This window comes from Dipodomys merriami, unplaced genomic scaffold (assembly GCF_024711535.1).
Source record: "Dipodomys merriami isolate MVZ:Mamm:240054 unplaced genomic scaffold, mDipMer1.0.p SCAF_27, whole genome shotgun sequence".
Classification (NCBI taxonomy): domain Eukaryota; kingdom Metazoa; phylum Chordata; class Mammalia; order Rodentia; family Heteromyidae; genus Dipodomys; species Dipodomys merriami.
Window position 1 is genome coordinate 13,687,648 of NW_027204159.1, and position 26,886 is coordinate 13,714,533.

At 43.4% G+C, this 26,886-nt stretch overlaps 1 protein-coding gene across 10 annotated transcripts in view; it reads right to left on the reverse strand.

Moving 5' to 3' along the window:
* Window positions 1-606: 606 nt before the first annotated feature.
* The window catches only part of Ppp2r2b (protein phosphatase 2 regulatory subunit Bbeta), a 437,725-nt gene continuing 411,445 nt past the window's right edge, over window positions 607-26,886 (reverse strand). For all 10 annotated transcript variants that reach the window (XM_070036318.1, XM_070036326.1, XM_070036328.1 and 7 more), the window contains 3 exons: window positions 11,499-11,668; window positions 4,188-4,279; window positions 607-1,321 (listed from right to left, as the gene is read on the reverse strand). In XM_070036318.1, the coding sequence (XP_069892419.1) occupies window positions 1,042-1,321; window positions 4,188-4,279; window positions 11,499-11,668 (542 nt within the window). In that variant the 3' untranslated portion in view covers window positions 607-1,041. The remainder of the gene's footprint in view (window positions 1,322-4,187; window positions 4,280-11,498; window positions 11,669-26,886) is intronic.

A 26,886-nucleotide genomic window follows, 5' to 3' on the forward strand; every position in this document is an offset into this window, starting at 1 on the left:
GGCCATCTTCGTTAGCTGATGTACAAGGGGGCATGATGACTTGCTTTATCCTGGTTCCTAACACCAGGATAAAGGGTGGTGCTGCTCAGGAGACCCCCATCCCCTTGCCTTACAGAACAGACCAGCTTTTCTTCAGGAGCCAGAGGGTTGCCCCTGCTCCAGCCTTGGCTTATTTATAACCCCAGTTACCAAGCAAACAAGATGTAGCTGTTAGAAGTCACCAGAATGTTAAGTTGGAAAAGAATGAAGGGAAACAACCAAGAAAGGTGTAGGTAGAAGATTACATGGAGTGTTTAAAAGAACAAAAAAAAAACAAGAGTATAAAAGGGCCAGGCAGTAGTAGGTGGTATATGGTACTGCAAGGCTTTGCCAGCAGAATTTGGAGAAGCCCAATGTAGATCGCAGTCTCTATCCCCTGATGCATTCAGGGAAGTTTCTGGTCAAACCCCAGCTTGTTTCTGCGGGACATTTACAAAGAGAGGCGCGCCTCCTCCCCTTCTCAGTCTGTCTCCTCCCCTCAGCCCCAAGGAAATTGTTATAATGGAAAAAAAAAGTGTCATGACTAGTCCTGATTTTTTTTCACACAAAAAGAAGTTCTCTAAGAGTAGAGTAAACGCTGTTTATTTTTTGTTGATTTTTTTCCAATCAAATGGAATTGCTTAATTAAAAAAAAAACTTATCTCTTTTCTCCTTAAATACTACAGACAACCTCATTTTATCATAGCAGACACCTAGAAACAAAACACAGGACCCACCAGAAGGGAGAAAAATGGCAATCAAAGCATCAGAAATTCAACTATGGGAGAATTACTGTTAGCGGGCAGCCCTCCATCCTAAACAGAAGTGGCCCAAACCTGTTGGGTTTGACAAAAGTTTCTCAGAACTGGGGAGATGGGAAAGTCGAACTCCTTTTTAATTCTACCCCAATTGTTATTTTATGCACAGGGAAAGTAAAGTCAATGCGTCAAAATGAAGACCCAAGGAAATATTTAAAAACTCGTTTGACTAGTATTCAGTATGTGAGATTAATAACTTGTCCTTCTAGTTCACCTTGTCCTGGAATATATATAGGTTATTTGTAGCTGCCACCGCTATAATATTTTCGGAAGGATGCCAAGCCGTGTGTAAGATCTTTTTGCTAAAGTCTAGACTGTCCACACTGATCTCATCTTTTCGCCGCTTGCCCCCCACGCACACTTTCCGGGGTTTGAGGATAGCTCGGGGTTTGCTGTTTTCCCGTGAGGCCTCCAGGGTCACGTCCCGCTTGGTGTTACGGTCGAACATCCTAAAGAAGTTGTTGTAGGACCCCGTCATGATGACACTGCAAGGGAAGGAGGAGATGGAGAGTGACTGAATGGTCTACATACAGGGAATACCGTTTCCACAGTTTTTCTAATTCTGGAGCAAATGGCACTGCACCATGGCTAACTTCTGGCACTTATAGGTTTTATGAAATCATCAGCTCTGTTCCAGCAACGCTGACAGCGGAATCCTAAGAACAGGAGCTTTGAAAGCTAGGATACCGAGAAGCCTTAAGCATTACTTATTTTTGTTTTTATAGATTCTTCTGGCTCTAAGGTAGGTCTGGCGGTTCCAATCCTGTCCTACCTCCCTCCCTTTAGGAGTAGGGTAACAAATAAATGGAAGCACTTTGGTAACAGCGAATTGTTGCTCATGGACAAAGTATAGCTGCCCCAGGCGGTGCGCCTGAGCCATCTGTCCCCCAGGCCTTCATCTCATCTGCCCTACGGCAGCTGTTGGCCACCACCTTCCAGAAAGTAGTTCTAAGTTCAGTCTTTCAGAAAAGTCACCTACACCATGGGTGTCATGGCTTGGGAAAAGCAGACATTCAAAGTTGAAAGGACTTGGTAAGGGAATGTAAGACTTCGGAGGCTCACATGGCTTCTGCAGACACCCTTCTCTGGAGCTTGCCAAAGCCTTCTAGTAATAAGCTACCGACATTTAATGGTGGCCAACTGATGGGAGGGATAGATGGCTCTTAGGTCTGGGGATCCTGAGCTTGTTCCTCAGGGACCATCTGCTGGTGGTATGAGAGGGAATGGTGGCCAGGGGGCTGGCCTATGGGGTAGAAGGAGAGCCCAGCCTTGTGTGTTCTTCCTGTGATAAAGGCTGCATAAGAAGATGCAGAGAAACACTGCCAGGATCTCTATGGGCATATTATCAGCTTGCAACTCCATCCGTGGTGGGATTCTGTTACTCTGGCTCACAGAACTGATTCTATAAACTGTTCTTCCCTGTGCCAAAATGAACCACTATGACTCTGTCGGGCTCTACCTCTACAACCTCAGATCTCATTCCAACTCCTTGATCCCATGCAAGGGAATGGCAGAATGAGCCATCTGTGTTGGACAGGGACAAAGTTGGGCCAGATCCGGGTGCCAGGTTCCAGGGCAAAGCACTCAGGTACTTGGCTTCTTTGCTTCTCAGTACTGACACTCACTTCTCCCAACTCAGGATGTATTCTTCCCCCACCCCCCGCCGAATAACTCTATTTGAGCCAAACTCCAATGCTCCCAGCTGTATGGGACACTCAGGTGTTCACTGTTGATCTCACTACTTGGAGTGACCAGGCTTTTTATCTGACCAACCCTCAGTTACCTCATCTGGAAAGTGGGGCTGTGGAAAATAACTTTATTGGACTGTGGATGGGCTTAAATGTTCTGTGTAAAAGTACCTGGTAGACAGTAGGTACATAAAAAGAGTCAAGTTTGACTCTAGGCTAAGAAAAAGGTTAAGTGGGAACAATGGTTTATAAATATGTAAATAATATCTACAACCAAATACATGTTAAAATAATAGGGCTAGCTTATTTCCTCACTGTGGATTTCCGTGTACGTGTGTGTATGCATGGATGCACCAGTACTGGAGTTTGAAACTGCAGGGCACAGGGGTTCTCCCTTAGCTTTTTTGCTCAAAGCTGGCATTCTGGCCACTTGAGCCACAGCTCCACTTTGCGGCTTTTTGCTGGTTCACTGGAGTCTTGTGGCCTGTGTAGCTGGGGCTGGCCTCCAACTGCAATCCTCAGATCTCTGCCTCTTTCAGTATCCTGATTACAGGCATGAGCCACCAGCATCTGGCCCTCGTGAACTTTGATTCACTTGTCACAGTTGCTTTGCACTCTATCCTATACCAAGTCAAGTGTCACATGGTGACTCCTTTGAGTCTTGCTCTGTGCAGAGTTCATTTGGGGTCAGTGGCAGAAGGCAAAAAAAAAAAGTGCACGTGTGTGTGAGCGTGAGAGATAGCTTGTGCTCACTCAAAGCTGGCGCTGCCAAGTGTCCTGTAGTGAAAGCAATTCCAGGCTACCTCACACTATTACTGAAGCCACCTTCATCAAAGAGCTCAGTCAGCCAGGCAGCTTGCATCTAGTTCTCACAGAACCATCTGTATCTGTCAGAGTAAAAATGAACTATTGGGAGGTACTATGAAGTATTGTTGAAATCAAAAGCCTTAAAACAGTAATATATCATTTTGAGGGAATGTGATAAATGAGGTTGACTAGAATCCAGCTAATGAGCCACTGGGGCCTTCGGGCTGGTTGACACCAGTGGCTGAGGGTTGAACTAGAAAGCCTATAAGCAGGGCTGTTTGGGCTGGAACTGCTGTTGGACGATTAGTGGTTTCCTGTAGGCCTGGTGACCTGGGGGTGTGTGGGAATGTTCTGTATGTTAAAGATAGGATTCCATTGATACCGAATTGACATCTGTGCCAGCCTGAAATGGAGTCACTGTTTCATGGCCTCCTTCTGACCATAGAGTTCTTCCAGTGACCTACCCCATCCATCCTGGCCAGGCCTTGGCCCTCCCTTTTTATTTTTATTTTTTTTTTCTGGGGCTTTAACTCAGGACCTGGGTGCTGTCCCTGGGCTTTTGCGTTCAAGGTGAACATTCTACCACTTTTAGCCACAGCTCCATTTCCAGCTCTTCAGTACTTAACTGGAGAGAAGAGTCTCATAGACTTTCCAGTTGATTAGTTGCCTGGGCTGGCTTCGAGCCTGGAGCCTCAGATCTCAGCCTCCTAAGTAGCTAGGATTTATAGGCGTGAGTCACCAGAGCCTACTTGGCCCTCCCTTCTAATTGCTTCTTGCTTAGGATAAATTTTCCTGTGCCACCCTCAATGTGAGAGTCTTTCTCTAGGAGGTTCCAAAGACCCAAAGTCTTTCTTACCTGTCTGATCCATTCCATACACACTCGAATTTATCGAAAATGCAGTCATTTTCGTAGAGGGAGCAAAGCTTGCTGCGGAGGTAGTCATGAACCTGGGGGAGGAAGGGCAGTATCCACGTCAGCCATCATGTTCACAGGGGAGCAGCACTGAGTACCCCTGCCCCATGTTCCTAGCTGTTCATGCCCTCAGTGTTGCACTTGTGCCTCACCAATCAGATGGCCCAGGGTGGAACGCAGGCACCGACCTTCCTGTGGGTTGGTGGCTCCTCATGCAACAGTGGCCTAAACTAGCTTGCTTGTGTAGGTGGTGGCACAGAGCGAGGCCTGAGAAATGAGGGGACCCTATTTACCTGGGCTTTTGTTCAAATATTTACTGAATCCCACAATCCCCTCAACTTACCTGGTTTCATGTTTACATCTATACATTGAATATTACGACATCATTTCTTTCTCTCTTCCCCCCCTCCACTTGATCTCCTCTCCTTCCAGCAACACATTTCAGCTTTCTGGTATTCATGCTGTGAAACTCTTAAGTCACTGGAAAGAGTCACACTATTGCAGTCCTCTCCTTTGTATAGCATACCTTAGTCAATGTGTGTGTGTGTATATGCAGATGTGCCTATGTATGTTTATCATTTACATTTCTACATATGAGAGAAAACATGTACCCTTTATACCTGAGATGTTTTAGATGTTGTGAAACTATATATAGGACATGAAAGGCTGGTATTGAGAGATCTGGGGATTACTCTTATGCAGGGGTAATTAGTAAATGCTTCCCCTGGTAAGATAGCATTGGAATCTAGAGGAAAGAAAGGCTTTCCAGTCATGGGCAATGGCCTATGTAAAGGCCCAGAGGTGGAGTCCTGAAGGGAAGGTAGTAGAATGATGGCCTGGGGGCAGATGACTAGTTCACTCAGGACTTCTATGTAAGGTGAAGGGATGTCACAGAAAAATCCTGAGTGTGCTGTGTTGCCAAGACCAGGGGAGTAAAAGAATGGGGGTGAGGGGTACGGGCCGATGGGTTGATGGGCTGCTGGGTTGATGGGCTGGTGTGGATAAGGGCAAGGGCAGTGGTGAGAAGTGACCAATTTTGTGGACAGGGTCAGGGATGAGAGCAAATAGACCCCTGAGCACGATGCTCCGGAGTTGTCTCTGCAGGTGGAGCTGCTGCGTACAGAGAGGTGAGAGGTGTCAATTCTCTCCAGGTTCTCTATCCCAGTGAAAGCAGCAGCAGGAATGAGAGAGCAGGAGTGAGGGAGGAAATGCTCAGTGCTGGAAGACTGACTGACATACCCTCTCTAATGCTTTCATTTCAACACTGAGGGAGAGCCTATGGAACACTTGAAGTTGCTGGACAGGGATTTCAGATGACACTGTCCAGATGGTTGGTCCATTTCTCTCCCTACACTCACCAACTCAAGCAAAATTAAGATAAATAAGGCTCTGAGCGTGGTAACTTGGGCTCCTTTTCTTTTTTTTTTTTGAGTGTTCTTTCTGGAACCTTCTAGTAGGAAGTGGTAATATTAATGGGTATATTCAGTATTGTCAACTGCTTGTTCTTATTGTCAGGTGCCTGTCCTGCTCTATTACCCGACCTTATGCAGGGGCTCAAGTCTTCACCAGGAATCAGGTTCATGAACTCAGGGGAGAGAGTGGAATTAGAAGGCAGAGGGATAGCACCAAGGGTATTGTTTATCTCTGTTTGGATTAAGAATGATGGTTTAATCTGTTTCACAGCAACCTGGGCTGCTTCTCTTCCCTTAACCTCAAGAGCTCCATTGGATGCTGAGGTCTTGATTGTGTGCTTAATTTTGGCAAAGGAATGCGGCCAGAGTTGTCATGTGTTGACCAGGTCTCTGAGTTATTTGGTCTGGGTAAAGCCATTCTAACTCTGTAAATTAACTTTCTACCTTTATTCTCCCATTCTCAAATAGTTTCAGGCCCTCACAGGGGAATCGTCAGTGGTAGGGTGGTCAAGAGAACTGTCTATAAGTTGAGCATTTGGCATTGTTAGACACATTTGGGGGGGGGGCAGGGAGGAGGCATCCTGGGTCCAGCCCTTGCAGCAAAATCCCTTCTACAAACAGTCATCACCTCATGGATCCCTCCTCCTAGGCAGAGCAAGAAAGGTCTCTAAACAGGGGAGGGGTATTCTTTGTAAGACGTGGATCTATCTGCCACCTTCTTTAGGAAACTTTCCCAGTCTGTCAGAGTTAATCTTTGACATTTTGTCTGTGTATAAAGAATAAGATAACTTGGGAATGACCTCCCCCCCAAGTTATAAACACAAAATGCACTTGGTTTTATACCCCTTATATACAGCATAAAGGTACTCTTTGAACTGATTTTATATAATGAAAGAAATTTGTTTATGTAGAATTAGGGCCGAATTTTCCTCTTGGCTGGCCTCATGTTGCTCAAAGAGTTTAAGGTTTTGGCATTTTGGATTAGAGATCTTCAACCTGCTGTCAATATTTGAGGATTTGTGGATCATACAGTCTTTTACAAACTACTAGTCTCTGTGCAGGAGAAATGAAACATGGCAGTCATAGATTGGGGTTAGATGGAGCTGTGTCTTCGTTGTAAGTATGTGTGCAGATTTGACCTTCCAGAGATGCAGTTTTCCAATCCCTATTCTATATGAAAACTGGAAAATGGCTAGTTCCACTTAACTCCACAGCTTCTTATCCCCAAAAGCAAGCCTGGGACCTGCTAATGCATGGATATAAATGCAAGTGCGGCCCAGGCCCTAATAAATTTCCTGCTATACACCCTCCTGCTTAGGTGGGCTCTTTCTCTCTGAATTTCATGATCCCTTTCAACTCTGTTCAAGATGCTCACTGAACCAATGGTCATCATCTGTCTATAGTACCATCTTTGATATAGGGTTTAAACTATATTCTGTTGAAATACACCATTGTTGGTAAAAAATGAAAATGTGCAAGTTCATTCCAATACAAGGACTATGATATCTATTAGTATTCTGCAAAGATGATTTCTAAGTGGACCGTCAGCAGAACAGGACTTCAGAGTAAGGAACTGCAAATGTTGATTATTCCATGTGATAGCGAGTGTTCTAAAATGAGCTTTGTTCCAAAAGCCTTTCCCTAAAATAAAAACGTGAATTGCTCATGTGTCCTAAATCCATGTTTTTCTGATGCAGGCTTTCTAGCAGGTGACCTGCTGTAAGTATCTCCCCCCACCCCCACACACTCAGGTTCCAGTTCCCTCTACCCTGTGTATGGAGAGTTATACTGCTGTGGTTGTCCCATGCAACTGAAAGAAGATGCTAATGTTGACTGTGGGCCCACAACAAATGACTGAGTGAAAGCTGAGTTGAGCTCTGAAATCTAAGCAGGAATCAGGGATAATTAGGCTAGCATATAGGATGCTCTTTGAACCATGGCAGTAACACAAATTTATCAACCACATAGGTGGGCTTTACATTCTGGCCCTTAATCTATTTTCCAGTGCCTGCTGGAACTTACAAATTAGTCTTAAGTCTCAGGTCCTCAACCTCTGGGTTTTCTCCCTGCTAACATTTGATTGGCTTGGAGATACTCCAGGGAGGGCTGGACTTGGCTCTCAGTCCATGGACCAAGATAGGGTAGGTGGACTCCTTTCTGTTCCTCATAGTCATTCTGTCTCATGTCCTAAACTAAATTTCCTGCTATACACCCTTGTTATAGCCATCTACAGTTCGCAGAATCTCTAGTTCTCATTTCCTTTTTTTTTCATGTTACTTTCTATTACTTTTTGGAATGTTCTGTTGCTGAATACAATTACACCTGAAGCTATTCAGAGTTATAGCTTCAACATAAGACTTTCTGTTTAGTGGAGACTCAACACACAGCAAGTACACTATGTTACACCATATACCTTTAAGTAATTTTCATAAATATGTGATATGATGCCTTTCCTGAGGTGTGAAAATTTATTTTTAAATCTATTCTTATTTAAGTAGTTGTGTGAAGGACTTGCCATTAACAAAGCAGTTTATGAATGTCACCCCTTTCAACATTCAACATTCTGGCTTTTTGGGGGTTAATTGGAGTTAAGAATCCACAACATTTTTTTTTTGGCCTGGGCTGGCTTTGAACCATGATCCTCAGATCTCAGCTTCCTGAATAGCTGGGATTATAGGCGTGAGTCTTGGTACCTTGTTCTCAAAAGGCAGTTTTGGTACCTCCATCCCTCTTCTGCTTATCATTCTTAGTGATCTAAATACTTTAGTATCTTAGTTGCTTGCTCTGATCGTATTCAGAGTTTTGTCCTCTGCTTCCTTATTATTACCATTATTATTACCATTACCATGTCTCCTCCATGAGTCACACTTTCCACTTCATCTTATTTTAACTAGTTGTACAAAGGAGTTGCCATTTAACAAGGCAGTTTATGAATACAATGCAACTTGGTCATTGTCCATCACTCTTTAGTATCTCGATTCTAGCAATTCATCAACTCTATTGACCTGACTACTTCCCCATGTTCATCATTTCCCTTCATAACTTCTAACTTCCTTAGGTTTGGAAGTGTATCACTAAGTCTTTCAGCATGTATGCTGGACAATTTCCCCTTGTCTTTCTTTTCCATTGCAATCCTTTTGGCAGAATCTTTATCATTGGCCAAATCTAACTTTCTGCACTTGCTTTACCTATACCAAGCAGGTGACTGTGGCTAGGGGAAACAACACACAACTATACAGTTTAAGCTTTAAGTCAACAATAATCTCAAGAGGATCCAAGAATGACCCTTGAATGTTTCCCATGCTTTCCTCCTACCCATCCAGCTGATCATGACCTTGCTTCTTAGTTTACTATGAAAATGGAAGCAGTAAGAAACATGCACACCATGGATTCCCTTGCTCTAATTCTTTATTTTAAACAATCGAATTCAATACCTTAAAATAAGATCCCTTTGCTTTCATTGCATTCTTAGCTGGATTCGCTTCTTTAAATCTTGTCTACGTCAAAGTCTAGTCTTTGAATTATAAACCCACATACTATAAAAATCTATACACTACTTTTTATATACTATATATACTACTTTTAAAACATTGTAAACATCCCTAAGTAGTTGTACAAAGGAGTTACCATTCAATAAATCAGTTTATGAACATAATGCCTCTTGATCAATGTCATCTCATTCATCATTCTCTCCCGCCTCTCCTCTCAATTTTCTTATTTTCATAGGGTGTGCATTGAATATTATGACTCCATCCTCCCTTATTCCTCTTTATTCATCTCTACTATTTTTTAAATTATCCATCTTCCAAGTTTTTCAACAGATTCTATCCCTTCTTGCTTTGCTCGAGGACTCTGGCTTAATTCTGTCAGGTTAAAAGCATGCTATAGCTTTTTCTTCAGACTGCATCCCACCGTAGTTCTGAGTTCATTCAGAATGAAATTTGTTGAAAGACTTGCTTGTCCTCATGCTCACATCCTCTGTTGGCAGTCTTGAATCCACTCCAATCAGCCATTCATCCAACCCACTCAGCTTACTCCTCTGTTAGGATTACTTACACTACATGTGGCAATCACATGGGCAGTTGCTGCCCTCTTCCACCATTTGCCTCCCAGGCCACTTTCCTCAGTCTTTCCTACTTTCAACCTGAAAACACGGAGTCCCCAGGGCACAGAAATAAATTACTTCTCTATAATCATTGCCTACTGGGTCCTCTTGTAGTCCTATAACCTTAGAGATCCACTTTGTACTTTGGAGTATGAAATGGATATCTCTAGCTAGCTAGCTACTCTAGACTAGCACTGAGATGCTACTTGCCAGCTTCATTTGCATGTTTAACTGGTTTGACATCCAAAATCAAGCTCTCCATTATTCATCTAAATAAAATGTCAATCCCCCCTTTCCTTGAAATAATCCTCGGCCCTTGCTTTCTTTGATCAAATATGTGTCTTTAGATCCTAATGATATTTACCTTGGAAATTAATCCATAACCTGCCCACCTCCATGGCTAATACCCCCACCTAAGCCATATCATCACCCATTTCCAGAATCCCGCAATAACTCTAACATTCTTCCATCTCCTCACATGTCCCCATGTAGTTCTCCTCCAGCAGAGTCACCATGTTCTTGTAAAATGAAAATGATCTGGAATTAGTGTTAATGGTTTTAAAACTGGAGCGAATGTACTCTAACCCATGGATTATGTGAGTTGAAATGAGAAATATTCGTATTTTTAATTTTATCATCTTCGAGTAGTTGCACAAAGGAGTTCCAACTCAACATGTCAATTTATGAATATGATGCTTCATGCTCAATGTCACTGAAAGGGGAATATTATGATTCCTATTTAAAAAAATGTAACCCAATCTCTTAAAATAGGATCAGCTGCTTTCATAGCATTCTTGTTTGGTTTGGCTTGTTAAATTCTGTCTACCTCAAAGTCTAGTCTTCTTATTTAAATCAAACGATTCCAAATGCCTCTCTTTTGTTCCCTTTGCCAGTGTTTGTACCACATTTCTCTACCCAGTGCTTGAACCAAAACCTTTTCAGGATCCTTGATTCATCCCCCCTCCCCCCCCCCCCCCCGCTGTCCCCTGTGAGTCAATAAACAACTCTCCATGGCTCTCTACCTTCCCTTTACTTTGGTCTACTTTTCATCATTCCAGTTCAAATCACCATCACCCTGTGCCCTTAAGGTCTGTAAATTGTGAAGTGAAACAACACGAAAACATCACAGTGTCATTTCTTGTGTCAAGGTTTTCTTTTGATTCTCCATGTGCACTCAAACCAAAGGTAGAATAACCTACCTCGCCAGAGTCTGCATGCAGGCCCTTTCTGGCTTTTTTGAGGCTCAACTTCCTGCCCTGGTCATTCCATATTTAAGGTGAACTTTCTGTGCATGACACATTTCTCAACTCAGGCCTCTGACCATATTATTCTAAGCACATGCTTTTCTGACTAGGTTATGATCATCAGTCTCCACCATTCTCATGTGGCAAGTCTCCCTGTTCTAAAATTATCCCTTGTGTAACTGCACTCTGAACTCCTTATTTTATCAACCAGCTTCTCTATCACGTGGTCAGAACCATATTCACTTTGCTCACTCTGAATAGTGTGTAGTCCACCTTAAAATTTCAGTCTCTATCGGTTAAATTGAATGTTATCCTCTTCACATACAACCTTGTTTTAAATCCTGTGGCATTTATAGCTCATATTTTTTTTTTTAGTAAGTACCTCGCCATCTTTTATTCTGCATTGTAAACCTGTGAGCTTTTGCAGGTGGAGGCTGACTCCACAAAGGGAGTGCTCTGTATACCCATGAGTAGCTGTTGTTTTTTTTAGTACCTGGTAAGTCTCAATGGGACGATTTTCCATGTTGAGATCCCAGACTTTCACGGTCAGATAGTCCCTGGTCATGATATACCTCCCACTGTGGCTAAACTTCACATCCGAAATTGAAGAGATAATTTCGGAGAAAAACGATCTGTTGCTTGGATCTTCTGGCTCTTCAAAAACTGCAGAACAAAAGCAAGACAAGGTGAATTTAGTACCACTTTGTCCACAGACTATCATAATGTTTGGGCCAGCTAGAGAGCTAATAGTTAATTTAGCGTCTAGGTAGAGCTGGTGTCTGCAAAATATAAACCATGTCAGTTCCCTGGCAACAGAGAAACATGGCTGGCTTCTGTGTTCTGTCATGAAGGAAGGCCTGGCCTGGGACCTGGCCTGTAATCTGGCACTAACTATTTTCAAGGTCTAGGTCAATGCACCTACTAACTCTGATTTGTATTTCTCCTGGACTCGAGATGTCACCACTCACATAAAAGCGTAGAGCTGTTTTAGATGTTTAAACGTTTCTAAGTTTTAGGAGATACTACTCACAGCACCCTAAAATACAGGTATTTTAAGTACACTGTTCAATGGGTTTTAGGATCACCACATCCTTACACAATCAACACCACACTCTAATTTTAGAAGGTTTTCAACCACTCCCACCCACCCCTAAAGAGCTCCTTTAGCAGTTACTCCCATTTTCCACTCTAGAAGCTCTGGACCAACACTCACCTGCTTTCTAGTTCTCACTCTGGGAATTTCACATTAAAGGACTCAGAATATGGAGGTCATTTGTGCCTGGCTTTTTCTTACTTAGCACAGTATTTTCAAAAGGTTCATCCATATTGTAGGATGTTCTTTTTACGACTGGATAGCATTGCATTGTATGGACTTACCACATTTCATTTATCTGTTCATCGGCTGATAAGCATTCAAATTGTGTTCACTTTTTAGCTATTATGAATAATGATATGAATATTCAGGTATGAATTTTACATGGAAATGTTTAATAGTATTAAAAAAGTGTTAAGGTCATCTGACCTTCAGTCTAAAGCTAGATGACCTTTTACTTATTGAGCGAGCTTGGGCATACTCTATGCCTTAGGAATCTTTATATGTAAACAGTGAGTATTGTCTATTTGCTCTCATTTCCAGGCTCTTTCTCAGTAGCTGCAGTTAATTTTCACTTACAAGATGAAAGTCATGGTCTTCTCAGCATCGCATGGAAAGCTATCAAAAATGACACCTAGCTTTTCTACTGTGATTAGCCTGGTTGTTCAGGTTGCTTCACGATGCTCTCCCATACATTGCTTAATCCCTCTCCATTGATCACATTCCCTTTGGTTTATATAACTTGTCTACTAATAGGTATTTAATCCACAATGGTCTTTGTTTTCTGGAAGAAATGGCTTTCCTGTGACCTACATTAGGAAGGTATCTTACAAGCTGTGGTAGGTTGAATCATCTTCTTTCATTTCACCCCATCTTGGGCAGGGGGTGCCTGTCATCTTGTGGCTTTGCAATGTTGCTACCTTGATGCCAAGTATTAGGTAAGCATATTCCTAGGTAGCTCTAAAACTGAAAAGCATGAGAAACATTTGTGTCATTTGGTCATTAATGTATTATTTTCTCAGGTACTCTTATAATAATGAAATGATCATGTCTCATCTAACAATTTGTTAGACTATTTTTGTCGAATTTGTTTTATCTATTTAACTAGGATGTGACACTTTTGAAGACAGGACTTGGGGTACTTATATTTGTACTCAGAATGGTTGCACATACATGCTCAAAAAACATTTGTTAGTTGGGTGCTGGTGGTTCATGTCTATAATCGTAGCTACTCAAGGAGCTGAGATCTGAGGCTTGGAGACAGCCTGAGCAGAAAACTTGTGAGATTCTTATTCCCAAGTAACCAACAAAAATCCAGAAGTGTTGTTGTGGTTCAAGTGGTAGAGCAATAGCCTGGAGCCAAAAAGTCATGTGAGTGTACACACCAAAAAAGCCCAAAACATTTGTTGTTCATTTGGAACCAAAACCAGATAAACGAATGAATTCCTTGGTCTCTGGGTGCTTAGCAATGGATGGGTTGCATGAACACACATTTGCTGAAACTCAATTACATTTGATCTATAAGATGGCAAGTGTGTATGTCTCAACCTAATTAGGGTTAATATCATGACTTTAGGTGGAACAAAACATGGGACTTCAGCGTGCTGAGTTTACTGGCCTCTTCTGTCTGCTGAACGAGTGTGCATAGGCAGGAAGCAAATCCCTGTAGTGAGCCTCAAGAGTGTAAGTTTTCTCTTAAGACTTGCTAAGATGATGTTAAGGGAAATGAACCCCAAGATAGGGACACAAGGGTTTTTTTTCTTCCTTGCTATTGTTTCTAATGTATTTATAAGGTATTATGTGATTTTTTTTGTTGCTTTGTATGTCTCCCCCCTCCCCCGCCCATGGTATAACCCCTGTTTTCACTGTATTTGATGTTGGTATAATTTGGGGTGCAGAAGGGTAAAAACAAATTGTTTAAGTAGGGATATAGATTGGCCCATTGCAACAATGAGATGTACAAGATGCTATGTTGAAAAATGAACTTTACAATTTAGGTGGGGGTGGGGGGGGTAGCTGAGGAGTTGGGAGGGAAGGGATGGTAGGGGAAAAACAAAGGAGGAGGCAACAATGCTGGATAAGAAATGTACTCATTACCTTGTTCATGTAACTGTAACCCCTTTGTAGAGTATTTTCACAATAAAAAACTGAATAATAAAAAAAGACTTGCTGAGTTAAACCTGGAGCCAAGGTTCCCCCCCCCCCCCGACGTTCATTCTCATAGAACCATTGAAAGAACAACAAATCTTGATCGATGATAATTGAACTTGGGAATTAGAACCCCATTGAGACAGAAATGTAAGGCCCTGACACAGCGTCTAAGCCTGTGTCCTAATCTCTTCAGGCTTCAGTCCAGCATCAGTGAATGCCTTGCCTTCTAATTGGCATCCTCACAGTGGAGAACTAAATGAGCAGACATTTTCACATTAGTGTTACTGCACAGCAGTCTCATTAGCACTGGGGACTTAGAAACTCCAAAGTAAAGCATCTTAGTAGGGAGGGCAGTGGGAGTACTGAGGATTTCAAAGCTACCTCATGCACCCATCCAAACAGCTGCAGGCAGTAAGGTGAGGCTTAGCATTGGGCATTCCAGTCCTGCTTAGCAATGCATGTTTACTGCTCTGGCTTCAGTGTTCCCAGCTACAAAATAGACATTAACATTGCTTGGCATTCAAGCTAGACATAGATTTCAGTAGGTCCTCAATAAATGCTGGTCACTCTTATCATTAGCATGCACTGGTGTGTATTGGCTAATTATATTTCATTCATCAAGACTACCGAGGAGCTGAGCACTGGTGGCTCACCCCTGTAATCCTAACTATGCAGGAGGTTGAGATCTGAGGATTGCGATTCAAAGCCAGCCCAGGCAGGAAACTCATATTTTCAATTAACTACCAGAACACTGGAAGTGGTGCTGTCTCAAAGTGGTAGAGTGCTGGCTTTGAGCAAGAGCTCAGGGACAGCGCCCAGGTCCTGAGTTCAAGCCCCACAACAGACAAAACAAAAACAAACAACAACAAAAAACCAAACTAAAAGCTGAGAACTGAAGACTGGGAAGTATAGAGCGGGAATGCTACTCAATAACAAAAGATTATTTAAAAGGTCCTTACAATGTTTTAATTTTGTCTCTAGTTCAAAAATTTAAGGGTTGGAAGTGTAGAGCAGTTGTCTATATCATGAGTGAGTCCTTGGATTCCATTCACAACACTACTAACATACATGAGAAAATTGAACACACTATTATTTCTTAGGGTGAAATACTCTCCACCATTATTTGCAGAGGGCAAGGACTTCCTGACTCAGGACACAGGGCAGTGTTCAGGTAATGTAAGAACACAGTATTTTGCAGGTCATTATGTATCTATGCTTATTCGCATGCCAACTTTAGGAATTGTTTTCATTCAGCAGCAACACTTCACTGTGTCAATAATTAATAAGAAACATAATATTCCAGGCCCAGTGATTGATGTGTTTCATCTCATTTAATCCTTTCAATAGTATATGAAGTGGGAACAATAGTTCCTTGTTTTCTTTTTGAGACAAGGGTCTTACTAGATAGCCCAAGTTGGCCTGGAACTCTTAATTTTTCTATTTTAGCCTCCTGAGCACTGGGATGTCGGGTATACATCACTGTGCCAGGGACATAGATTTCAGTCTTATTTTTTTCTTCTTCTTGATTCCAGAGCTTGAATAAATGGCCTCACATTTTGCTCATAGCTGGTACTCTGAGTAGCAGATCTGGCCTGCCTTCTTACCAGTTCATTTGAAATGAATCTCTGGACTTTTTTTTGCCTGCTGGCTTTGAATTGTGGTCCTCCAGGCCTCATCTTACTAAGTAACTAGGATTAAAGGCATGCATTGCTACTACTTGGCTTCCATTTTCTTAATCAAGATGCAGTCTTGTCTTGTATGACATATAAGACCTTCCTGGTGTGTCTTATGAATGTACATTAAAAATGTAAACTTATATGTGAATGTGTGTACATAAGTATGTACTGTACATTACATAGTACATGGCCCATACATAATTTATTATGTGGGCTGGACATATGCTAGGCCTTGTACCAAACAGAAGGCCATGAAAATAAACAAGACCAGCCAGGTGGTGTGGTTTGAGACCAGCCACGGCATGAAGTTCATGATATCTCTTTGCAGTCAATAGCTAAGTATTGTGGTATGTGCCTACCATCCCAACTATGCACAAGGCTGAGATTACGAGGGTAGTGATTTCAGGCCAGCTTAGGCAAAATGCTGATTAAGACTCCATCTCAATGGAGGAAGCTGGGCATAGACTCACCCATCACCCCAGCTACAGCAAGGAGTCTTTCAGGAGGATGGTAGTCTGGGCAAATAACCAGGGCAAAAAGGGGCTGGATATGTAGCTCAGTGGTAGAGTGTTGGCCTAATGAATGCAAAGCCCTGAGTTCAAACCCAAGTATTGCTGAAGCAAACTGGACAGACCCACCTCTAAGAAATGAAATTTTAAGCAACCACCCAGATTTAGCTATAGCTGTGTATAAACAGGGTGTTACTGTGCTACCAGAAGGGAATGAAGGTGCTGAAAACCCATGAAATACAAATAGGGCTTTCATGCGTGTGCCAGGAAATTTACCTCTCATGCCTGCTCCGATGTTTGAGATGCTCAAATGTGCTAAGTATGTTGTATAACGCTATTTGGCTGCTGAGTGAGAGAACTTGAGATGTATCAACCATTTCTCCCAGAGACCCTTGGCTTAGCACTTAGAGGACCTGTAAGTTTTCCAAGTAGCTTTCAGAAAAAAAAAGACATTTGGAAGGAAAGGAAGATATAGAAGACATATTTTGCTTCCCATAAGGAAGTGATCTTGATGAGAATTCTGAGAGGTCACAACCAGTCTTTGGAGATGTGTCAGATTCACTGCAGCGCCAGGGTGCTGCTGCCGTGAGTCACAGCAGTAGAATAATGACATCTGGTACCAGTCCTTGGTTCTTCAAACTTTGCATCCATAATCTCATTTAATGGTCAGACATTTGAGGAAGGCACTAATGCTGTTCTCATTCGTAGGTAAGGAGACTGACAGGCAAGGTTCATGCAGCCTAGCTAGCTAGGGGACTTGCTTCTTCCCACCCCTCTCTGTTGCTTTCAACACTTGGCCTTCACTGTCTTCAACCAACTTGAAGTACTCTCTCTCATGTCCCACTTCCAGGCTGTTCCTACTCAGCTTTTCCTGGTCTTCCTCACTAGCATCCTGTGACAGGATACAGGCAGAAAGGTCAGTCTTGGAGTCCAGGATACTGGGCTGGAATTTAGGCTGGGAACAAATTACCTGGCTCTTACTACTTACCCTCTACTATATATAATAAGGAAACCTACCTAAAACCATCTGTTGAGCTCTTGTGTGGTATATGGTATTAACTCATTCAGCATCCACAACTATTTGAATTGGTCTAATCTGTCACCTTAGGAGAAATCATGGCTAGTCGGAACAGAGCTGGGGTTTGAACTCAGTCATCCTCCTTTTTCATCAGAGTGATTTGGGATCAACTCCCTACTGTCTCTGCTTACTTAACGGCTTTAGTAGGAAATCGTCAGGGATGCTGAGCAGATTTCTCCCAGCTCTTACGTGATAAAGGCTGTGAAATCCTACAGGCTCTTGATTGATCTTCTCCTCAATGCTGTCCTTCTTGGTGAACTCCTACCAGGTTGATAATTCAGTCGGCCTATTGTTAGAATTCTGAGCAATGTAACCTGACCTCAACTCCAAATCTGTCCCATCTCACCTCATTTGCCCAGTTTTAACAAGCAAAAGCATCTTCAGATATTGCTAAAAGTCCCCTGGCAGACATAGGGGCCTTGTAGATAACCACTGCTTTAATGCTACTTCAAATCTTTCTTGTCATTCATTCATTCGACAAATCACTTACATCCAGGTTTGTCTCTAGTACAGGGTTCCTTGGAATATATTTTGGGTAACAAAGCTAGAGTGAAAAGCAACTAACACTCCCTGTAAAATCCTACAGACAGTCTTCTGTGCCCCATGTGGCATTTTGCTTAATAATATGTACAAATAGAAGGCATCTGCATGGAGCAAGAGTGTCTCGGGTGAGCCCCAGAGAAGACTCAGGTGATCAGAGAAATGAATATAGACCTCGTATAGGGAGAAAGCTTTGAATTCACAAATAAGACAACTTCAGAAAATTGCTGACTTTGGAGGCCCCTAAAGCTCCATTCACTTCAGCTGGGGCAAAAGCAATAGGAAGTGTGCAGTGAGCTAGTTGTGGTTTCTGGGATGGATATGGAAGCGGTGAGGCTGGATCAGCGACAGGAGCTGTCCTGGGCATAGCAACTTTCTTTGGAACCTTTCACAATACTGCTGAGAATCCCATGCTTGTGTTGAGGGTCACAGATGGGAAGAGGAGGGCAGTACAGCTGACCTGCATGACCTCTGCTCCATAGGCCATGGTGGCCAGCATACAGACCCGATGGAAATGCCAGTTCTTTTGCTTACAAGTTATGAAGGGGAACAAGCAGTCTGTCTTTCCAATCTACCAATGGAAGGTAACCTATTTCCTAGGCGAACGTGAGGACAGATAACCATTTTCATGCTTGACAATTAGCAAAGCACCTGCATCCAGGACAATAGGGGAGGTAGCTGTTTAAGGCAAGCTTCATGTGAAACCTAAAAGCCTTCTACTTGGGCATGTCCTAAGAGCTATGTGGTGTTCTGGTGATTTCAGGGTCCAGGTCAGCTCTGGACATCATTTAAAATATGTCTCTCATTTCAGGGTCTCTACTATCCTGACCTTGATGACTCCGGTAGATGAGAAGGTAAGCAATAGAAACGAGCTGGGGGGATGTGGCAGTCAGTCTGTTTGCAGTGAATGAGGAATGGACTCAGAATCGTGTGCAGGGTTTTAAATTGCTCCCTTTTGCTGACATCTCTTCTATAGAGAAGCACAGCTGGCATGCTTTTCAGTTTGGAGACATGGTTGACAATCTCCCCATAATGGGGACACAACTGGCAATTTTCCTACAGAGTGAGGCAGATGGCAATTTTCCTTCAGAGATATGCAGGCAACAGTTTTGCCCCTGGAGAGAAAAGCCTCTCCGATTGAGATAGATCCAGTAATTTTTACTATATAGAAGACCCATCCAATAATTTTGCTCAATGAGAGAAACAGCCAGAAATCCCATCGAGGCTAAGAAAGCCCTTGGACTGATAGTGCTGGCCTTTGTCCAGCTGAGGATAGTGAGAGAAGGAATTTAAGATTTAATTAGTGGCTACTCTACTACCATGGGCCTAGTGACATAGTGTCCAGACAGGGGCTGAAGGTTGGGAATTCAGACCATATTAAGGCTCAGAGATTTTTGGGGAAACCTAGTTGCTCAACCCTTGGAATTTGCTTTTCATGCTCTCAATTCTGCAAACAGTGAACTTGATGCTATGTGCACAGCTGTGGCCCAATGGAGAATTAAGAAGTTCATGAAGAATTTTTTTATCAGTTTGTAAGTTTCATATAAACATTTTCAAAAGACTTCTGGTTACATGTCCTTCACAAATGTCTTTTTTAAAATTATCTGTAAGTAGTTGTACAAAGGAGTTGGCCATTTAACAAAGCAATGAATATACATTGATCAGTGTCACCCCTTTCCAAATTCTCAAGCATCCCTCTGTAAATATGTTTTTAGTAATTACTCATTTTGTTTTTAGACAGAAATAGACCAGAAATGATAATACATGGGAGCCTTCAATGATCAACAATCACTGGACAAGGTGACAGGATGGGAGAGATGGGGAAAAGGTGACACTGATCAAGATGTGTTGTATTTATAAAAGGACATGTTGAAACTCTTTCATTACAACTACTTAAAGCTAAGAAAGAGAAAAAAATAATTGCTGGACAGATCAGGAATTGGGAGACACATATCATCAAGGCAACTTACCAAGCAAATGGATGAGCACCAGGGCTCTCTTCTGGATATTAAAATTTTAGTTTTCTATGATTTTATATGCCACCACATGATTTTTTCCAACCACTTAAAAATGTCAACTCACTAGCCTTCATTGGAACTGTGCAAAAAAATGGTATTTGGAGGAGTACATCCTGTGTTAGACAGGAAAATCGGGAGGGGTGAGTGTACCTTGGAGGGATGGTAGGACCTGGGATGGGTAGCTAGACGGGCCGGAAGATCACATCACAGATTTAGTAAACTCCAGACTGCTTTCCTAAGATGTCTCAGGCTGCAACATTCCTTCAGATTGGCTTCACTGGCTTTGCACAGTTGTAAGAATGAAACGAGATAAAAGCACATTGCCTGGCACATGGTCAGTATTCAACAAGTACTTGTGTCTCAAATGATCAACCAACAAGTATTGTGCCACTGGTAGGATGGATCCTATTCACCATGGCTGGGGGCTTCTCAACACTTAGTGGAAGAGAATGCTACTTTACCCGGAGGACATGAAGGCTGTTAATAGCTAAGTTTAGAGTGAGGAAATGATGTTGCATGATCTAAATGGGTCCAATGTAGCAAGGACAGTCCTTTTCTATAAAAGGGGAAGCAGGAGGCCCAATATGAGAGTGTTTCAATGTGAGAGTAACAGCTAGCTCTGGGGATAGGGAAGGAGGCCATCAGCCAAGGGATGTAGGCCCCCTCTAGAAGCTGGAAAAGGCAAGAAAAAGGAACATAGCCCTACTGACACCATGCCTTTGGCTCAGTGAGATCCAAGTCAGACTTCTGAATTCCAAAACTGTGTTTTCAAGCTACTAAATTACTAGATGTGTGGCAATCTGTTATTGAAAATTCCATCCCTTAAGCCACAGTATGGTCAGAGCGGAGGAATGAGTTTATATCAGCCTCTGCCACTCTAACCAGCTGCTTTAATTTCCCTAGGCCCCAATGTCAGCTTCCTTCCTCTTGGATAACTAAAGAGTCCACTGCCTTTCAACAGCCATCTCTCCATGGGTGGCCCAGGGAGGTACTGGGCCACCCAGAAGTGGCCTTCTTTGTCCTTGCATTGTAGCTATTATGGCTACCACCTAAGAAAGTCCAGTGGGACTGAGCACATACTGCAGATCCCCTAACATCTTTGAGGAGACCATGAAACTCTGTCATCTGACATGAGCTAGATGAATCCTATCAAAGCAATGACCTTCCCCCTAGGCCTGGCATACAGGGCCTGTCCTATCAGGCACTGGGGTCAGCAGGCCAATATTCCGCCCTCTTCTATTCATACACTCTGGCTGAGGCCTGCCTAACTCATCATTCCAGGTTAAAGAATTCCTGTCTCCAGAGCCAGGTGCGACACACAGGTGATGCATCCCTGGGCGGAACACAGGGAAGGGCTGGACCATGGTCAACGAGACTATCCACAGCACATATAAGGGCTGCAGTTTTCAGTTGAGAGCAGGCAGGCACATGGCTCCAGTGTAGCCAGAGTGTCTCATTTGTAACCTCTACATTATTCTGGGGAATCCTGATGTTTTTTTCTTTTATGCTACTTCTGGGACTTGAACTCAGGTACTAGGTGCTGTCCCTGAGCTTTTGTGCTCAAGGCTCCAATACCTGAGCCACAGCTCCACTTCTGGCATTTTTTTGGGTAGTTGAAGAGTTCATGGGCTTTCCTTCCCAGGCTGGCTTTGAACTAGAATCCTCAGATCTCAGCCTCCTGAGTAACTAGGATCATAGGCATGAGCCACTGGTGCTGGACAGGATCCTAATTGTGTGTGTGTGTGTGTGTGTGTGTGTGTGTGTGTGTGTGTATGATCAAACCATAAGTCATCTGTAAGCCATGTGGGCCCTAGTGTGAGACCACTGGCCTATATTCTGTAATAATGATGCTGGATATTTATGGAGCATTGGGAATATGTCAGGACTCCCTGCTCTCCTGTTTGATTCCTATTCAACCTGCAGGACTCGCCGCCTCTTCCAGGAAGCCTTCCGGAACCCTCTCAGTCTTTGCTATGGTGTCTTCCCCTCTTAAACTCAGCCACTTTCCTAACTTGCTCTTATTTTGTTAAAAATCTATGATTTTTTTCCAGCTAAGAAATTACAGTTCAGGAACGAACCTTGCAGAAAGAAAAGCAGTGACCACAACAGCTGCTGTCACCTGCCAGGCACTGTAAAGAGGGGGAATAATGTCCATTGTACAACTGAGGAGATGGAGGGTCACTAGGGATTATGTGGTTCCCTGAGAGTACACACCTCATCAGGCCTCAACTTTCTGGTAAAAGCAGCTCAGCTGGAATCCATGATATAAAGGAAGAGAAGCAAGAACCTGTGTTTGACCTGTCAATCTAGCAGCTTGAGCATTTGCTGATGAGTTCATTAATGGTGGGCCTGTTTTTCCTCCTTTAGTGGGGGATAATCATTGATTAGCCAAGTGGGGCTGGGGTGTCTTTGAGACCTGTCATTGTGGAACGGTATTGATTGAAGGAGGTCTCTGTGCACACACATTCTCTCCCACAGGCAGCAGCGAAAGGAGGCGGCTCCTGTCTAGACAAGATGATGAGTAGCCAGTTGGGGTCTCGACAGGAGTCTAATGAAGAAATCTGGTAAGAGGCAGGCCTGGCTTGATCAGCGCTCACACTTGGTCTCTTTGTTGCAGCCGTCTCTCTGCCCAGCCCCACGAAGGGCACAGGGATTGCTGAGATTGCTGTCTCCCCTGGCCATGACCCGTGGGCTCTAAGCACATGACAGTAGTGTCCCCACGTCCCTCAGCTTTGAGATGCGTGGTCTCCCCTGCGTTTTTCTCCTCCCCCACTCATCATGTGTGCCCCACAGGAAGCTCAGTGCAGCTGCTCTGAGTGAACCCGAGCTCCCCGGGGAGCCGCTGCCCAGGTGGAGGCAGCCCGGGAGTGAGGGGCTGTTATTAGGGGTGATTGCTGGCAAGCTGGTTGTCATGGCACCACAGAGGCGAAGGGCTGCACTCCCGGAGCCGTCTCCGTTTTTCCAGGCCATGCACATAATCGGTGCAATGAGAGGCAGACCCACAGAGGGGCAGAGAGGAACAGTTTCTGCCCAGAGCAGCCTCCTGGTAGAATAAGTTGAGCATTTTCTGTCACTCCAACACTGCACTATGTGGAGGCCGACCCTGGCATGACTGATTGAGACTCTGGTCTTCCTAGCCTTGGCGTTCCCAGGGCTGGCTTTCTATAAGAATCCAGTGACAGCCAGACTTAAAGTCTCAAAGAGTTCTGGAATGCACACAGGTGCATGCTATTGTGTGTGAGAAGAGAGGGCTGGTTTTCTATGTCTACACTATGTGGTTATTTTATCAAGATGCAGGGTTTGACTCAGGGCTTCAAGTTTGCTAGGCAAGTGTGCTATCTCCTGCACCATCCTTCCAGATCTTTTTTGGCTTTAGTTATTTTCTGAGGTAAAGTCTTGTGCATTTGCTTTAGGCCAACCTTGGTTGCTATTTTTCTACTTATAGCCTCCTCTGTCCCTTGGGTCATAGACACATAACTACCATTCCTAACTGGTTTGTTAAAATGGGGTCTTTTTGATCATGGTTGGCATTGAGCCGTGATCCTTTCGATCTCTTCCTCCAGCTGGAATTCCAGGTATCTGGTCCTTGTGCTACTCTTTTATGTAGAGTAAGCATGGTGTCTCAAAATCATCCACCCTTGATCACAGACTTGAGAAAAAGCAGAGCTAAGGTATGAATGAACCTTTGGCTCTACAGGACTCTTCTGTCTCTCATATAACCTCATTGCACTTCTGTGGATTTGCAAGTTGAATATCACCTGGTGATAAAACAGATGCTAGGAGCTGGAAATCTGTCAGGGCATAGTCCCAGAAAAATGAACATGGCCTTGTCCAAGCCTTCAGCATCTCTGTGGTTACCAACCACAGAGCTGTCTCTGTGGCATGAACACTGTGCACAAGGGCAATGTAGTTATTCAGTTTTTGGACACCTGCTGAGCTCTCTTTCCCCTCCAAGGAAAGCCATTCTTCTCTAAAGTAGGAAGGCTTCAAGCACTTCGGTTCAGTGATTTGGCCATTTGGAAGGTGAGTCAGGCTAGGGAGCTTATACTCATATTTGGTTTGGCTGATGTCCTTAATGGCACCCTCCAGTACCCTTCTGTAGAACATGACGTCCATGGATGTTGATTTCCCGAGTCAGACTCTACCAGCAAAATGCCTGCACTTACTCTTACTTGCTTGGACATGGGCTGTCCCTCCCTCAGGCCTTGCAAGGTATCTGTAACATTCAGCCATGAACTCTGAAGAGGGCTAGAGTGTATCTTGCACCTCTGACTAGATAATTGACTTTGTCATGTACTGAACCCCAGTTTTCCTGTCTTTAGTGTGGAGTTCATCGATCTTGATTAAAATACTAATAATATGGAGTGTGTATTGTGGAGCAGGTACCTTCTCACGGAAACAATCCATTAATGGAGGTCCCATAACTATCTCTTATCTCATTTTTATAAGAGCAGTAATGGGATTTGAACACACAGCCTTTCACTTGCTAGGCAGATGCTCTACTGCTTGAGCTCTATAGCCCTTGTCCCCCCCCCCCCCCCCAGCTTTTTTTTTTGTTGGTTGTGTGGCTTGAACTCTGGGCCTGGGTGCTGTCCCTCAGCTCTTCAGCTCAAGGCTAGCACTCTACCACTTGAGCCACAGTGCCACTTCTGGCTTTTCTGCTTATGTGGTGCTGAGGAATCGAACCCAGGGCCTCCTGCATGCAAGGCTAGTACTCTACCACTGAGCCACCTTCCCAGACCCGCTCTTTTGGTTTTTAAAAAAATTGAACAGGGACAATAGAATCTTGCTTTTTACCTGGGCTACTCCAGACCACCATCCTCTTCTACCCAACTTTTTATTGCTTAAGATGAAGTCTTGTAAACTTTGATCCTCCCAAGAAGCTAAGATTACGGAAGTGAGCCACTATGCCCAGCTCTGTTCCATTTTATAAAGGTAGACCTTTGGCCTGCCTGGGTTAGTTTGATCCCAGAACCATGCTACTACAGAGTATGTCTTCTCTACTCATTAAGACCAAATTTCCAAACCACAAGATCTGCTGGCCTTTGTGACAAATATCTAAAAGCCATCCACTGCGCCCAAATCCCACAGTTGTTCTTGTAGGATTTATCTGTAAGCGGTAAAAACCTTCTGTTATTCAGGCTACTTTGCTGATTCTTCCCTGTTCCTTCTACCCCCTGAGTTGGAAACTAACCTTATTTCCTTTTTCCAGATTTATAGAGAAGTTCTGGTCAAGATGTAAAAACCAGTGCAGAGCTCCATAAAATATGGTAAATTATTCTCAATGTAGCCTTTACAAATAGTTATTAAAAAATGAACTGTTTTGTACTCGAGTCTATCTAGGCCATGAAAGCTGCAGGGAAACTTCTAGGAGAAAAGTTTAAAATTGGGATGATTCTAAGTATGAAGTTGTTTGCTTTTCCTGGGATGCGGGAAAAGCTTTTGCCCAATGCCTCCATTCACATACTTGCTTCAAGAACCACAGCAACCATTACCTTCTGAGACACACATCACATTTTTATCTGAGGTTAGGTCTCACACCATCCATTCACAGGTTCAATAAGTAGGATAAGTCTATCTGCCAGGCACAGTCTCGGAAGCTACTATTGCTCAGAGGCAAGCAACCATGCATTTGGTTAATACCAGCTTGGACGTTTTGGGCCCTTTGATGATGCCAAGACAACAAGCAGAGATTGAAGAATGGCTGTGCATCAGAACTTTCAGGAACGTGTGGGCTGTGCTTCAGATGATGCCATTTGTCATCACTGTTCCTTTCACTCTTCCCCTTTTCACTTCTGCAAAAGCTGGCTACTCAGCCTTTTTGACACAAGGATCTAAATTCCACATGCAATTAGAATGAACCTTATATTAGCAACATTTCAATCTCACATCCTCTGTGCCCGCCACCAGTGTGAGTACCCAGAGGCAGTAATTGCGGGAATCTTTTTATTCCCATGGTGCTTGGCACAACAACCTTTTATTTACTGACTCTTTGATTGCCATGTCACTCTCCTAAGCTTGGTGATCCCATTTTGTTTGTCCTACGTAACTCTTCAATGACAATTTCATGGTCTTCTAGGGATTTCCAAGTGACAGTGACCTTTCATGATGTACTACTGACCTTGGGAGATTAAGGATGCCTGAATGTGAGAGAAATCCTATGTAAATCCTTACGTTCAAGTTGAAGATTTGAGAGAAAAGCCAGGGTTACTGTGAGCTTTGTGGGGAGAGTACCCCCGGCCCTCTGCTGCCTCTGGTCTGTTCTGGTCTCGAGGGAGTCTGGCAAGTCCTGAGTAATTCAGCAGATAAAGGAGTTTATGGGAAGGCTAAAAGCTGCTGGAGTGGACAGCAGATCTCACAATGCCGTTATTGACGGCACCCACTGAGCTGTCAAAATAGAATTATGTGAGCCACACAGGGGCCTTGAATTAGCCAATATACTTAACCATGTGTCAATTACACATGTAAGAGATTCTTCTCTATCTTTCAACGCATGCAAGGACTAAGGATGGTTGTATTCACTGCAGAAAGAAATCAACCCAAGAACTGCCAGTGCTTTAGACAATCTTTCCCAGGCCTTGATTTCCTCAGCTGCTACATAGAAGAAATATGGCCTGGCATGGTGGTACACACCTAAATAGGATTGTGAGTTTGAAGCCAGCCTGGGCTGCACAGCAAACCTTGTCTCAACAACAAAAAGATTAACTCTTGCAATAAATGTGAAGATAAGGGGCAAATCAGCAGAAAGATATCAATGGAATCATTTAATATTTTGCTTTTCAAACACAGATTTTGTGAATTATTCTTTCCAACCGT